The 16,649-nt window shown below is 44.4% G+C and overlaps 1 protein-coding gene across 1 annotated transcript in view; it reads left to right on the plus strand.

Moving 5' to 3' along the window:
- The window catches only part of LOC126249400 (rho GTPase-activating protein 7), a 281,270-nt gene that overhangs the window by 195,480 nt on the left and 69,141 nt on the right, over nt 1-16,649 (plus strand). The window contains exons 9-10 of the mRNA XM_049951053.1: nt 7,298-7,385; nt 7,428-7,584. Of these exons, the coding sequence (XP_049807010.1) occupies nt 7,298-7,385; nt 7,428-7,584 (245 nt within the window). The remainder of the gene's footprint in view (nt 1-7,297; nt 7,386-7,427; nt 7,585-16,649) is intronic.

Below are 16,649 nucleotides of genomic sequence, written 5' to 3' on the forward strand. Positions count from 1 at the left end.
AGTAATAGTTACTTGGGCTGCCATAATAGTTTGTAACTATTGTTTTGAAGTCCTCTCGTAGGTTTGCCTTTCGTCAATGTGTCTTCCAAGATAAGGCGCAGGGACATTGTTGCCTCGCGTGGCGTTATATTTCTCCGGAACCCAGACTGATCTTACTCGAGGTTGGTTTCTAGCAGGCTTCCCGTTTTTCTGTAAATACACTCCTGGAAATTGAAATACGAACACCGTGAATTCATTGTCCCAGGAAGGGGAAACTTTATTGACACATTCCTGGGGTCAGATACATCACATGATCACACTGACAGAACCACAGGCACATAGACACAGGCAACAGAGCACGCACAATGTCGGCACTAGTACAGTGTATATCCACCTTTCGCAGCAATGCAGGCTGCTATTCTCCCATGGAGACAATCGTAGAGATGCTGGATGTAGTCCTGTGGAACGGCTTGCCATGCCATTTCCACCTGGCGCCTCAGTTGGACCAGCGTTCGTGCTGGACGTGCAGACCGCGTGAGACGACGCTTCATCCAGTCCCAAACATGCTCAATGGGGGACAGATCCGGAGATCTTGCTGGCCAGGGTAGTTGACTTACACCTTCTAGAGCACGTTGGGTGGCACGGGATACATGCGGACGTGCATTGTCCTGTTGGAACAGCAAGTTCCCTTGCCAGTCTAGGAATGGTAGAACGATGGGTTCGATGACGGTTTGGATGTACCGTGCACTATTCAGTGTCCCCTCGACGATCACCAGTGGTGTACGGCCAGTGTAGGAGATCGCTCCCCACACCATGATGCCGGGTGTTGGCCCTGTGTGCCTCGGTCGTATGCAGTCCTGATTGTGGCGCTCACCTGCACGGCGCCAAACACGCATACGACCATCATTGGCACCAAGGCAGAAGCGACTCTCATCGCTGAAGACGACACGTCTCCATTCGTCCCTCCATTCACGCCTGTCGCGACACCACTGGAGGCGGGCTGCACGATGTTGGGGCGTGAGCGGAAGACGGCCTAACGGTGTGCGGGACCGTAGCCCAGCTTCATGGAGACGGTTGCGAATGGTCCTCGCCGATACCCCAGGAGAAACAGTGTCCCTAATTTGCTGGGAAGTGGCGGTGCGGTCCCCTACGGCACTGCGTAGGATCCTACGGTCTTGGCGTGCATCCGTGCGTCGCTGCGGTCCGGTCCCAGGTCGACGGGCACGTGCACCTTCCGCCGACCACTGGCGACAACATCGATGTACTGTGGAGACCTCACGCCCCACGTGTTGAGCAATTCGGCGGTACGTCCACCCGGCCTCCCGCATGCCCACTATACGCCCTCGCTCAAAGTCCGTCAACTGCACATACGGTTCACGTCCACGCTGTCGCGGCATGCTACCAGTGTTAAAGACTGCGATGGAGCTCCGTATGCCACGGCAAACTGGCTGACACTGACGGCGGCGGTGCACAAATGCTGCGCAGCTAGCGCCATTCGACGGCCAACACCGCGGTTCCTGGTGTGTCCGCTGTGCCGTGCGTGTGATCATTGCTTGTACAGCCCTCTCGCAGTGTCCGGAGCAAGTATGGTGGGTCTGACACACCGGTGTCAATGTGTTCTTTTTTCCATTTCCAGGAGTGTAGTTAGAGGGAGTATTTTCTAACCATGAGTTACTAAACTGATGATTCAGTAATACACCTGTCAGCACTTGTCTTCTTTGGAACTTGAATTATTACATTATAATTTACGTCTGAGGGCATTCTGCATGAAATGTGTATTTTGCACACCAGGTGGCTCTACTAAGAATCCCAGCAATTCTGAGGGAATGTCTAATCCAGGTGCCCTGTTTCGACTTAGGTCTTTCAGTGCCACTTTACAAATGCAAAGGCTGGGTTTCGACGACCAGTCGGTCGATGAATTTAGGGCTGATTTCCACATAGCGTTCCATGTTCAAACTGTGTTACGACTGTGCTCCGACTGTGTCATGAAGCATAGGATTGCGACTGAACTCGTCCTATTCACTTTGCATAGTACCTCGTTTCCACATAGCGATGGTAGGCAATGACAACCTCGTAACTCCATCTGTCTGTGAAAACTCGTAATTCCAGTAGCCAGTAACCCAACAATCAAAGAGAGATTTTGAAGTACATGGATTTCTCAAATAACTAGGCTTCTAGTATACAGCTACACTTGCTTACAGTTTTGACCTTGGTTGTCCTTCAGCAACCGTACATAAGCTTTAATGGAGAAGTAACATGGCCAGCCGGTTCCAAATAACTGTTTAACACATTTACCTACGTTTCGATATCTCTCAGTTTGTCTTCATCAGAGTGAAAATTTAAAGGTTTGACGGAAACATTAACCAAGACGAAAAATGTCATACATAGAAAGGTTACTTACTAAAGTTACATTGCGAGAAGGCAATACTTAAAGTTTACAGCAGACATGCTCAAGACAAAACGCATTAATGTCCACTATAACGGTGCACCCATATATGTCGAAAATGTTATTTTCTTCGAAATACCTTCTATTGGTGCGAAAAATCAAAGCGAATTCAGCATTTTTTTACCCTAACTATTCTGGAATTCCTCATTATTGTACATATTTATAATAATTCTACAACAATAATGCACAAACAGTTTCGAATATAAAATAATTAGATCTGAAAATGTTACAACTTGAAAAAAAAAGGAAAATAAGGCAGACGTATAAAAGAAACACCAATACAATACAAGATAAAAGATAAATATAGAACAATATATGTAGAATATACATTTAGAATACATTTATCTGCGAAATACTTGTTAAACAAACAATCATGACAATTGGCATTTAAGGGCACATATATATGGCGCACATAGAGCGATATAGAGATTTTTCTATCTTATTTCGGACAAATGCGTCTTTGGAATACTACTTCATCACATATGACTGAATTTGGTATTAGCGATACTATACGTTTTGCTGTTCGTCAGATATCGATATGAGAAACTAAATATTGTGGGCGGGGGGGAGATATAAAAAAAAAAGTCTTATTCGAAAAATTTGAGTGCACCGTGTAACGTACATAAAAAACGATAGAGCTTTTATTTAAAGTTTGTTTTTTATATATTTCACCAATTCAACGGTATTCATTCAGAAGTACTAAGCTCAGTTTTTTTCAAGGGAGTCTTTCACCTCCTTAACGGCCGTACGGGCACGTATAAAAAAATATTTGTCGCTCATTTTGCTCTACACTATAACAAATTCAAAGCCAATCAAAATCGAAGCGTATCCTTTGGCAGTTACACTTATAAGTATGTCCCGAGAACCACAATAACATTCTCATCCATTTGCTCCATTGGTGACTGAACACAACTCGCACTTGGTACGTTATGTGGGAATGCAGGCGGCGTGACACAGCAGGAGCACAGTAGAAGCACAGTCCGAACACGGTGCGCTATGTCGGAACCGCCCCCTCGCCCCCCCCCCTATCCTGTCGCTAACCATTTCTTTTACCGTTCGCAATGATTTGTGTATGTGAAAGATACAGAGTTTCGTAGAGGTTCGTAATCCGTGTTACAACTTTGACAGATACATAGTTTTACATTCCTTTCTGGGAACATCCGCCTGGGAGGCGGATAGGGAGTTGGAACACCCACCTGTGGGGCGAATATCGCTTCTTTCTGATGTATATTAAGTCGTTATTGAATATTGGGATTTATCTGAAAATATAAAATGTATGAAGTGTTCAAATAGAAAGATTTTAATTTTTTATTCAAATTCAGAAAGAAAACCGATCACTCTCGAACAAAATTTTATCAGTCGTGTAAAATATTTTCGCCACACAGAAACAACAAGAACGTCGCTTCTGTAGTCCTCAAATAAACTAACAGAGCAACTTTGAAAACGTGATGAATTTCGAGGGTAACATTCGGTGTTAGTCGTATCTGGCACATAATCATCAGAATTGAGATTGCTCACTCTTTCAGTTGGTTGGTACCGATCGACTTTAGGAATAGTAGCTGCATTCTCTTCATACGAAATATTCTGATCCAGTTCGTTTTCGGATATTTCTGAGCCTGTGTCGTGTTTGACCATTGACAGATCGTTTCGTCAGGAACATATGAATCACCAGAGACAAATTCAGAGCTAGAGTCCCCAGAAAACATCTTCTTCGTCATTTGCATAATTCGTCTAATTCTGCTTGACACATCTGAATGTATTTTTCGAGCCATTCCACTCTAAAAAGAAAAATGAAAAGAAAAAAAAAAGAAACCCCTTAGAAACCAATATACAGGGTGGTCCATTGATCGTGACCGGGCCAAATATCTCACGAAATAAGCATCAAACGAAAAAACTACAAAGAACGAAACTTGTCTAGCTTGAATGGGGAAACCAGATGGCGTTATGGTTGGCCCACTAGATGGCACTATCATAGGTCAAACTGATATCTACTGCGTGTTTTTAAATAGGAACCCCCATTTTTATTAAATATTCGTGTAGTACGTAGAGAAATATGAATGTTTTAGTTGGACCACTTTTTTCGCTTTGTGATAGATGGCGCTGTAATAGTCACAAACATATGGCTTACTATTTTAGACGAACAGTTGGTAACAGGTACGTTTTTTAAACTGAAATACAGAACGTAGGTACGTTTGAACATTTTATTTCGGTTGTTCCAATGTGATGCATGTACTTTTGTGAACTTATCATTTCTGGGAACGCATGCTGTTACAGCGTGATTACCTGTAAATACCACATTAATGCAATAAATGCTCAAAATGATGTCCGTCAACCTCAATGCATTTGGCAACACGTGTAACGATATTCCTCTCAACAGCGAGTAGTTCGCCTTCCGTAATGTTCCCACATGCATTGACAATGCGCTGACGCATGATATCAGGCGTTGTCGGTGCATCACGATAGCAAATATCCTTCAACGTTCCCCACAGAAAGAAATTCGGGGACGTCGGATCCGGTGAACGTGCGGGTCATGGTATGGTGCTTCGACGACCAATCCACCTGTCACGAAATATGCTATTCAATACCGCTTCAACCGCACGCGAGCTATGTGCAGGACATTCATCATGTTGGAAGGACATCGTCATTCTTTCATGCAGTGAAACATCTTGTAGTAACATCGGCAGAACATTGCGTAGGAAATCAGCATACATTGCACCATTTAGATTGCCATCGACAAAATGGGGGCCAATTATCCTTCCTCCCATAATGCCGCACCATACATTAACGCCAGCCGGCTGGAGTGGCCGAGCGGTTCAAATGGCTCTGAGCACTATGGGACTTAACATCTTAGGTCATCAGTCCCCTAGAACTTAGAACTAATTAAACCTAACTAACCTAAGGACATCACACACATCCATGCCCGAGGCAGGATTCGAACCTGCGACCGTAGCAGTCGCGCGGTTCCGGACTGAGCGCCTAGAACCGCGAGACCACCGCGGCCGGCCGGCCGAGCGGTTCTAGGCGCTCAGTCCGGAACCGCGCGACTGCTACGGTCGCAGGTTCGAATCCTGCCTCGGGCATGGATGTGTGTGATGTCCTTAGGTTAGTTAGGTTTAAGTAGTTCTAAGTTCTAGGGGACTGACGACCACAGATGTTAAGTCCCATAGTGCTCAGAGCCATTTGAACCAACCATACATTAACCCGCCAAGGTCGCTGATGTTCCACTTGTCGCAGCCATCGTGGATTTTCCGTTGCCCAATAGTGCATATTATGCCGGTTTACGTTACCGCTGTTGGTGAATGACGCTTCGTCTGTAAATAGAACGCGTGCAAAAAATCAGTCATCGTCCCGCAATTTCTCTTGTGCCCAGTGGCAGAACTGTACACGACGTTCAAAGTCATCGCCATGCAATTCCTGGTGCATATAAATATGGTACGGGTGCAATCGATGTTGATGTAGCATTCTCATCACCGACGTTTTTGAGATTCCCGAGTCTCGCGCAATTTGTCTGCTACTGATGCGCGGATTAGCCGCGACAGCAGCTAAAACACCTACTTGGGCATCCTCATTTGTTGCAGGTCGTGGTTGACGTTTCACATGTGCCTGAACACTTCCTGTTTCCTTAAATAACGTAACTATCCGGCGAAAGGTCCGGACACTTGGATGATGTCGTCCAGGATACCGAGCAGCATACATAGCACACGCCTGTTGGACATTTTGATCACACGATATCGACCTTTTCCGCAGTTGGTAGACGGTTCACTTTAACACGGGTAATGTATCACAAAACAAATACCGTCCGCACTGGCGGAATGTTACGTGATAGCACGTACTGATACGTTTGTGACTATTACAGCGCCATCTATCACAAAGCGAAAAAAGTGGTCCAACTAAAATATTCATATTTCTTTACGTACTACACGAATATGTAATAAAAAATGGGGGTTCCTGTTTTAAAAAACGTAGTTGATATCCGTTTGACCTATGGCAGTGCCATCTAGCGGGCCAACCATAGCGCCATCTGGTTTCCCCTTCAAGCTAGACAAGTTTAGTTCTTTGTAGTTTTTTTCGTTTGACGCTTATTTCGTGAGAGATTTGGCACGGTCACGATCAGTGGAGCTCCCTGTATGCTAGGAATTCCCACTTGAATGTAATTAGTGAAAAGAGTTGTAAAACGAGTTACATGTATTAACAAACTAGCAATCAAGAAACAATAGTAAAATGAAAGATCCTTAATAAATGAAATCAAAAATGAAACTGTGTAAAGTACATACCTACAGAAAATATTTCGAGCGAGTAAAATGGTAATATATAAAAGAAGAGAAACGCACTAATACGAACAGAAACCGTGCCTAAAAATAATTAATTTGGTTGTTGTGATTTCATGAACAACGTTATTTAGTCTAAATTCCTCTAAGCAAACTTACTAAAACATAAATTAAGGGTAGCATAATTAGGTAACTAAAATGTTATGTAAAAGAACGTAAAGAGTAAGTTGGACTATCCGCCTGTGAGGCACAATAGTGTGAGTTCAGAACATCAGTCTGTGAGGCGGGGAAATATTTGCTCTTCCTGTGAGGCGGTGTGGGTCTGGAATGGAAGTCAGTTTTGCTGGGTAAATCGGCACGAGGATTCACGTGATCATTACTACACTACGGCTAGGTAGCAAATGAGACTCTCGTAGTGGGGAAGAACCGTACGTAGGGCGAATTTCATCGCCTCTAGCGGAACAAACGTAATCCGTATCCGCCTGTCGCTGAACTTTAGATCCCCCCCCCCCTATAAATGGTTGCCTACAGTCAGATTGAACGAAGACATGTGCATGCTTCAGTGCTACGGTATGTAACAGAGCTGTGTGACCTGTTGCGGCAGGTGCGTGCGCTGGCACAGCTTCCGGCGTGCTGGGCTGACTGCGGCTGCAGTGGCCGCGGCGGCGGCGGCTGCTGGCTGGGAGCGCGACAAGGAGGAGCCGCGCGCGCAGAGACAGCGGCAGCGCCGCCAGGTGGGCGCGCTCTCCGCCGGCCAGATGCTCGTGCTGCGCAAGCTGGCGCTGCTCAAGCTCACCGCCTGCATGGAGAAGTACTGCCCCACTCACCGCTCCGGCTGGAACTGGGAGCTCCCCAAGTTCATCCGCAAGATCAAGACGCCAGACTACAAAGGTAGGCACCCGGTCTCATACTACATTTCGTATTTCGGGAGGAGGAACCAGTGGTCGGGAACAGGAGAGGCTCGCACTCGAAGGCTCCGAGCTCGAGTCTCCCCAGAAGATAAATCAAAATATATTTGTCAACTAGCTGACTACCAACTTTGCCCTGGTATGTATTTATTATTTATTTCAGTTCTATTAGTCCATCGCCCATCTACTCTGCCACCCCCCCCCCCCGCCGCTGTCCATCTCCTTTTCACCCTTCTCTGTCCACCTCCTCCACCCCCACTCTCTGTCCCTGTCCTCCTGCCTCTCTGACTCTCCATCTGCTACTCCACATCTTTCTGTCCATCTCCTCCGTTTTCCTTTCTATGTCATCTCTTTTTTCCCCCCTCTCTCCGTCCATCTCATCCTTTCTATGCCCATCTCCTCCCCGGAAATTTGTGGTAAGGTTCTATGGGACCAAACTGCTGCCGGCCGTTGTGGCCGAGCGGTTCTAGGCGCTTCAGTCAGGAACCGCGTGACCGCTACGGTCGCATGTTCGAATCCTGCCTCGGGCATCGATGTGGGTGATGTCCTTAGGTTAGTTACGTCATGACTTCCCAACCTTTTCAGCTGGCGGACCCCTTCTTCAGTCGAAACTCCATGGCGGACCCCTAGTCAATCAAGAGCACAGTAACTTTACATTTCAGATCGAAACCCACGGGAACTGAAAGCTTCTTAATGCAAGTGCCATGTTCCCAATGACCCCCCCCCCCCCCCCCGAAGTATCAATAGTCTTTGGTTTAGAGATGAATGAAAACAACTTGAAATTAACCACCCAATTTGAATTCCCACTGTATCCAGACACGTACTAGTGGATTTACTCCCTTTGTTCAACACACTATAGCCTGATTAAAATTACTTGGTAATTGAAATTTCACACGATAGAGCTGTCTTCCTCCAAGAGCAATCAACGTCACGTCCAAACTGTTCGCTGTTGACAAGCTGCCGCTTGTGGTCTGTTCAGTTCCACTATTTGGCTACTGTTGTGTAAGGAGCATGCATATTTCGTAACAGTCGTGTGTGTGTGTGTGTGGGGGGGGGGGGGGTTCGTGAAATCCGAAGAAAAGTGTTCAAATGTATGTAAAGTCTTCCTTTGGTCGTCCTCCCTCATTCATTTCAACTGGAAACTTCCCTTGTTGTGAAGGCGATGGAGAAACGGACCCCTAAAGGGTCCGCGGACCACAGGCTGGGAAGCTCTGAGTAGGTTTAAGTAGTTCTAAGTTTTAGGGGCTGATGACCTCAGGTGTTAAGTCGCATAGTGCTCAGAGCCATTTGAACCAAACTGCTGAGGTCATCGGTCCCTAAGCTTACACACTACTTAGCCTAACTTAAAGTAACTTACGCTAAGGACAACAGACACACCCATGCCCGAGGGAGGACTCGAACCTCCGACGGGAGGAGCCGCGCGAACCTTGACGAGACGCCCTAGACCGTACGGCTACCCCGGGCGGCCCATCTCCTCCCTGTCTATCTCCTTCTCTTCCCTTTCTCTGTCTATCTCCTCCACCCTCTCTCTACCTATCTCCTCCGTCCCTCAAATCTGATTGAATTTTTTCGTGTTGAGAAGTGAGAAGGAGCGATATGTCTTACTTGGTAAAAAAAAACTTTGTAAAGCTAAGATCGCATAAATACTTCTTTACTTTCGATAACTCGTCTCGACAGTCTTTCTTTCTGGTCTTACAAAGTTTGTATTACAAGATACTTATTGATTTGAAGAATATTGCGCGAATTAGATAAAAATATTTACTCTTTGAAAAAGCTATTTACTCTTTGAAAAAGCTATTTACTCTTTGACTTAAATACTTCTTTACTTTCGGTAAATGGTTCAAATGACTCTGAGCACTATGGGACTTAACATCTGAGGTCATCAGTCCCCTAGAACTTATAACTACTTAAACCTAACTAACCTAAGGACATCACACACATCCAGGCCCGAGGCAGGATTCGAACCTGCGATCGTAGCAGTCGCGCGGTCCCGGACTGAAGTGCGTAGAACCGCTCGGCCACCGCTGCCGGCTTTATAACTTTATCATATTTGTGACAATTCTTTTATTGGTTTATACACGCCACGTGATAAGATTGAAAGTAATGATATAATATTTATACAGTCTTCAGTGTGTTTAATCCATACTTCTACATTATTTGTTGCATAATTTACACGTTGTATAATGCACAGCTTCCATGCGCGCTGTCCAGTATTTCAGAATGAGAGTACTTTGTGACTTTCTACAAATTAGGATAGTTTTTCTAGCTCTCAACCCCTACAAAATAATGAAAGGTAAGAAATTTATCGCTTCCTGCATTGTCGCTTTTCAAGCAGTAAAACTGTCGCATCAGGGGTGACGTCAATACATTTAAATTTATTGCTTCTTTGCTACTAACTCTATTCGCAACTCATTTACCAGACAGCATCCAAATCAAATATCACACTGAATGTACCTACAAAATTACATCACTGTACGACACACAGTTTAGAAGATATGAGCCCGCATCTCGTGGTCGTGCGGTAGCGTTCTCGCTTCCCACGCTCGGGTTCCCGGGTTCGATTCCCGGCGGGGTCAGGGATTTTCTCTGCCTCGTGATGGCTGGGTGTTGTGTGCTGTCCTTAGGTTAGTTAGGTTTAAGTAGTTCTAAGTTCTAGGGGACTGATGACCATAGATGTTAAGTCCCATAGTGCTCAGAGCCAATTGAACCAATTAGAAGATATGATACAGCCTACGTCACATAAACACTTCTTTAGTTTCCGTAACAGGTTTCGATAGACTTTGCTGTCATCTTCTAGTCTTCAAAAAATTTTTTGTTTCAAAACGTGTTCATTGTGAGTTGGAACCTGGTGCCAAGTTGTCATATTAGTGGATAAAATGTAGAACACTATACAAAGCTTTGTCAGAAATAAAACATGTACAATCAAATAGTAGGTTGTGCACATGGTCGTGTCCGTATATGTAGCGTTCACAGATGATTGTTAATTCTTCAAATCTCAATATACGGGCTGTATCACCTGAAAATTGCATCATAAATATTGCGGAAATGGAAAATGCTTTTGATGTGCGTTTTTCACAGAGTGGATTGATTTTAAGGAGCTCGTATTGTTAGGCAATTAACAGGATATAATAATACTTAGAAAATGTACTTTTTGTGCAAACATACACTTTTTAAATGGATAAATGCCTATTGACATCAATAAGCTAAAAGTAGGGCAAATCACAATGTCAGTAGCGTTTATTACAATATTCTAGTGCGGATGGTTTACGAGATATCGTATTTTGAGAAGTTCCCACACTCACACACACCTGTACAGTACTGTAGTAGCACACACTAAGGAACCCCACAACTGCATAAAAAATGTGTGTGAATTCCTAAGGGACCAAACTGCTGAGGTCATCGGTCCCTAGACTTACACACTACTTAAACTAACTTATGCTAAGAACAACACACGCACCCATGCCCGAGGGTGGACTCGTACCTCCGGCGGGAGACCACTACGCGCAGCCACAACTGCATACACTAATTATGTGAATTCTGATCAGTAACGAGACAACTGACCACCGGTAGCGGTAATATTCACTTCCAGTCTGGTATGGAACGACTACTGCACACGTGCTAGCATTTCAGCAGAGGTGTCCGAGCAGGTTGCAGTAACACGCCGTCGCATATCATCGGGTGTATTTGGTATGTCCTTGTGGACAGCATCCTCCTGCATTTCCCACAGAGAAAGCCTACAGGCGTCAAATCCGGGAAACAGGCCGACCAAGGCACAGGTCCCCTGCCTCCAATCCAACGACTTGAAAACAATTCGTAAAGACATGCTGTAGTACTTCGTGCACTATGGGCTGGGCAGCCATCATGTTCGTACTACTGTTCCCTCCTAGTCTGCAGAGGGACACCTTCTAGCATCCGTGGAAGATGGTCTGTTAGGAGACTGCGATACTTGTGCATACCACACCACACGTTTACACTCCATGGACGCTGACGTTCCACTTAACGAAGCCAACAGGGATTGTCAACAGATCAATAGCGCATGTTTCGGCGGTTCGGTGGTTTAATCACTAAACAAGATACGTGATACATCTTGAGAATCCTGTCTTAATGCCCATGCACAGAAGTTAACCCGATTACCGTAATCGTTACCATACAGCTCCTGATAGAGAGAGATGTGGTAGGGATGGAATCTATGTCGATGGAGGATGCGTAGTACTCTTGCCTAATTCATGCCACTTCCTCGTGCGGTTGCACGGGAGCTAACATGTGGATCAACAGCAGCAAGAACATAATTTCCCCCTCTTCTGTCGTCACTTCTTTCCTTCTGTTACTTTGGTTATGTGTTACACTACCACTTTCACGTAAATGGTTGTAGAGGTTGATAAATAATTGCCGAGGTGGCTGACGTCTATTAGGATATCTTGCTGCATACACCGTACACTTTCCATACACCATGAGCTTTTTCTGCATTGGTAAATGCCCTCGTCCACTCACGACCTCTTCTTGGGCTGTCACACACTAACTCACTGGTAAGTTGTAATGCACTCAAGAAACACACAAGCACACTGTAAGCAGACAGTCCGCAGCTCGTGGTCGTGCGGTAGCGTTCTCGCTTTCCACGCCCGGGTTCCCGGGTTCGATTCCCGGCGGGGTCAGGGATTTTCTCTGCCTCGTGATGACTGGGTGCTGTGTGCTGTCCTTAGGTTAGTTAGGTTTAAGTAGTTCTAAGTTCTAGGGGACTGATGACCATAGATGTTAAGTCCCATAGTCATCAGAGCCATTTGTAAGCACACATAACAACATGGTACCTAGCAACTACGCAGGTTGAACTGCAAAAACTATTGTCTATGTGGAATATTTTCAAAACACGATATCTCGTAAACGACTCGCACTAGAATCCTGCAACAAACACCACTGACATTCTAATTTACCTCACGCTTGGTTTGTTAATCTCAATAGTCATTTAAAAAAAGTGTGTGTTTGCACAAAAATATGCTGTCTAAATATTATTACAACCTGTTTATTGGCTAACAATACGAGCCCCTGATTACCAATTCTTTCTGTGAAAGCCGCACATCAATAGCACTTCCCATTTCTGCAAGATCTGTGGTGCAAGTTTTAAGTAATTCACCCTTTATAGTAAAATGCACATTAGCACACCTGTTTATATTAGCTTCACATGTTTCATTCATTGCTTATCCACCTAAAACGGCGTATGTAAAGCTAACGTAACTGATATGCTAATGTGCATTTTACTGTATATTGCGATTTTTGAGACTTAACAATCATCTGTGAGCGCTACATATAAGGATATGGTCACGTGCAGAGAGTGCTTTATGCTTGTAAATATTTTATTTCTTAAAAACCTATGTATAATGTGCCACATTTTATCCACTAATATGACAATTTGGCATGAGATTCCAACTCACAATGGACACGTTTTGTAACAATTTTTTAAAGACCAGAAGATGTCAGCAAAGTCAATCGAAACCGATTGTCGCAAGTGATCATAAGGCCGTTGTAGCATCCCTGAATATGGAAGTTGATAGGAATATAAAAAAAGGGAGGAAGGTTTATCTGTTTAGCAAGAGTAATAGAAGGCAAATTTCAGACCACCTAACAGATCAAAACGAAAATTTCTGTTCCGACACTGACAATGTTGAGTGTTTATGGAAAAAGTTCAAGGCAATCGTAAAATGCTTTTTAGACAGGTACGTGCCGAGTAAAACTGTGAGGGACGGGAAAAACCCACCGTGGTACAACAACAAAGTTAGGAAACTACTGCGAAAGCAAAGAGAGCTTCACTCCAAGTTTAAACGCAGCCAAAACCTCTCAGACAAACAGAAGCTAAGCGATGTCAAAGTTAGCGTAAGGAGGGCTATGCGAGAAGCGTTCAGTGAATTCGAAAGTAAAATTCTATGTACAGACTTGACAGAAAATCCTAGGAAGTTCTGGTCTTACGTTAAATCAGTAAGTGGCTCGAAACAGCATATCCAGACACTCCGGGATGATGATGGCATTGAAACAGAGGATGACACGCGTAAAGCTGAAATACTAAACACCTTTTTCCAAAGCTGTTTCACAGAGGAAGACCGCACTGCAGTTCCTTCTCTAAATCCTCGCACAAACGAAAAAATGGCTGACATCGAAATAAGTGTCCAAGGAATAGAAAAGCAACTGGAATCACTCAACAGAGGAAAGTCCACTGGACCTGACGGGATACCAATTCGATTCTACACAGAGTACGCGAAAGAACTTGCCCCCCTTCTAACAGCCGTGTACCGCAAGTCTCTAGAGGAACGGAGGGTTCCAAATGATTGGAAAAGAGCACAGGTAGTCCCAGTCTTCAAGAAGGGTCGTCGAGCAGATGCGCAAAACTATAGATCTATATCTCTGACGTCGATCTGTTGTAGAATTTTAGTACATGTTTTTTGCTCGAATATCATGTCGTTTTTGGAAACCCAGAATCTACTCTGTAGGAATCAACATGGATTCCGGAAACAGCGATCGTGTGAGACCCAACTCGCGTTATTTGTTCATGAGACCCAGAAAATATTAGATACAGGCTCCCAGGTAGATGCTATTTTTCTTGACTTCCGGAAGGCGTTCGATACAGTTCCGCACTGTCGCCTGATAAACAAAGTAAGAGCCTACGGAATATCAGACCAGCTGTGTGGCTGGATTGAAGATTTTTTAGCAAACAGAACACAGCATGTTGTTATCAATGGAGAGACGTCTACAGACGTTAAGGTAACCTCTGGCGTGCCACAGGGGAGTGTTACGGGACCATTGCTTTTCACAATATATATACATGACCTAGTAGATAGTGTCGGAAGTTCCATGCGGCTTTTCGCGGATGATGCTGTAGTATACAGAGAAGTTGCAGCATTAGAAAATTGTAGCGAAATGCAGGAAGATCTGCAGCGGATAGGCACTTGGTGCAGGGAGTGGCAACTGTCCCTTAACATAGACAAATGTAATGTATTGCGAATACATAGAAAGAAGGATCCTTGTGACTTCTGAAATTTTCCCGGCGTATTTCTTCTGGGCCGAAATATCGTGGCAGAATGTCGACGGGATCCGGCTGCATACCCGGAAATTATTAGAAGAAGGATCCTTTATTGTATGATTATATGATAGCGGAACAAACACTGGTAGCAGTTACTTCTGTAAAATATCTGGGAGTATGCGTGCGGAACGATTTGAAGTGGAATGATCATATAAAATTAATTGTTGGTAAGGCGGGTACCAGGTTGAGATTCATTGGGAGAGTGCTTAGAAAATGTAGTCCAGCAACAAAGGAGGTGGCTTACAAAACACTCGTTCGACCTATACTTGAGTATTGCTCATCAGTGTGGGATCCGTAGCAGCTCGGGTTGACGGAGGAGATAGAGAAGATCCAAAGAAGAGCGGCGCGTTTCGTCACAGGGTTATTTGGTAACCGTGATAGCGTTACGGAGATGTTTAATAAACTCAAGTGGCAGACTCTGCAAGAGAGGCGCTCTGCATCGCGGTGTAGCTTGCTCGCCAGGTTTCGAGAGGGTGCGTTTCTGGATGAGGTATCGAGTATATTGCTCCCCCCTACTTATACCTCCCGAGGAGATCACGAATGTAAAATTAGAGAGATTCGAGCGCGCACGGAGGCTTTCAGACAGTCGTTCTTCCCGCGAACCATACGCGACTGGAACAGGAAAGGGAGGTAATGACAGTGGCACGTAAAGTGCCCTCCGCCACACACCGTTGGGTGGCTTGCGGTGTATGAATGTAGATGTAGATGTAGAAATAAAGAAGTATTTATACAATCTTGGCTATTAAAAAATTTTTTCCCACATATCTTCTGAACTTTGTGTCGTAATATGGTATAACTTTGTAGGTACACTCAGTGGCATATGTGGAAGCTGTCTGCTAAATGTGTTGCCAATAGATTTAGCAGTAAAGAAATAATAAATTTAATCGTGCTGACGTCATCCCTGATGCGACGATGATGATGTTTGCTTTGTGAGGCGCTCAACTGAGCGGTCATCAACTCCCGTATAAAGTCCCAATTTTTACGCAGTCCAATTTTTACACAGTCCTATCTAGCCACTGTCAGGTATGATGATGATGAAATGATGAGGACAACACGAACACCCTGTCCCTGGGCACAGAAAAACCCCAACCCGGCCGGGAATCGAACCCGGAACCCCTCGATCCAGCAACGCTAGCCACTAGACCACGAGCTGCGGAGCTTGATGCGACAGTTTTACAGCATGAATAGGGAATATGTAGTAAGCGATCGACTTTTTTCCTTTCATTATTTTATGGGGGTTGGCAGCTAGAAAAACGTTCGTATTTTGTAGCACGTCACGTAAGTACCCTCGTTCTCAAATACCGGATAGCGCGCATAGTAGCTGTGCGTTATGCAACGTGTAGATTGGGCAACAAATAGTGTGGAAGTATGGATTAAACACATTGAAGGTTGTATAGGCATTGTATTCATTACATTGAATCGTATCACATAACACGTATCAACCAATAAAAGCAATGTCATAGATGTGATGAAGTTCAGAAGTCAAGGAGTAACTAACTTTTTCGTAAAGTAAATATTTTCATCTAATTGGCGTAATATTCTTCAAATCATTAAAAATCGTTCACTACACACTTTCTGAAGTCGGGTGTGCTCTTCCTCACGGTTCAAGCTTACCAAAGTTTATCGAAATCGGTTCAGCGGGTCCATAATAATAAATTTAAACTTCATGCATGATGCGGCAGTTTTTCACTGATCTCAGTGTTTATGACGTCATATATCCTGAACTATGTGTCGTAGAATTATATAATTTTGCAGGTACATTCAGTGATATATGCGAACTCAGTCTGCAAAATGTGTTGGGAATATAGTTAGCAGTAAAGAAGTAACAAATTAAAATGTCATGCTTTATGCGGCAATTTTACTGCATGAAGAGCGTTTCTTAAAACCACAGCGATTTTTTCAAGACTGTAACTGATTGTACCAAATTCGGCTGAAATCGGGGTGTTTTCGGAGGAGATGTAGCACTTGCATACATTCATTTT

Source organism: Schistocerca nitens, chromosome 3, assembly GCF_023898315.1.
Source record: "Schistocerca nitens isolate TAMUIC-IGC-003100 chromosome 3, iqSchNite1.1, whole genome shotgun sequence".
Classification (NCBI taxonomy): Eukaryota; Metazoa; Arthropoda; class Insecta; order Orthoptera; family Acrididae; genus Schistocerca; species Schistocerca nitens.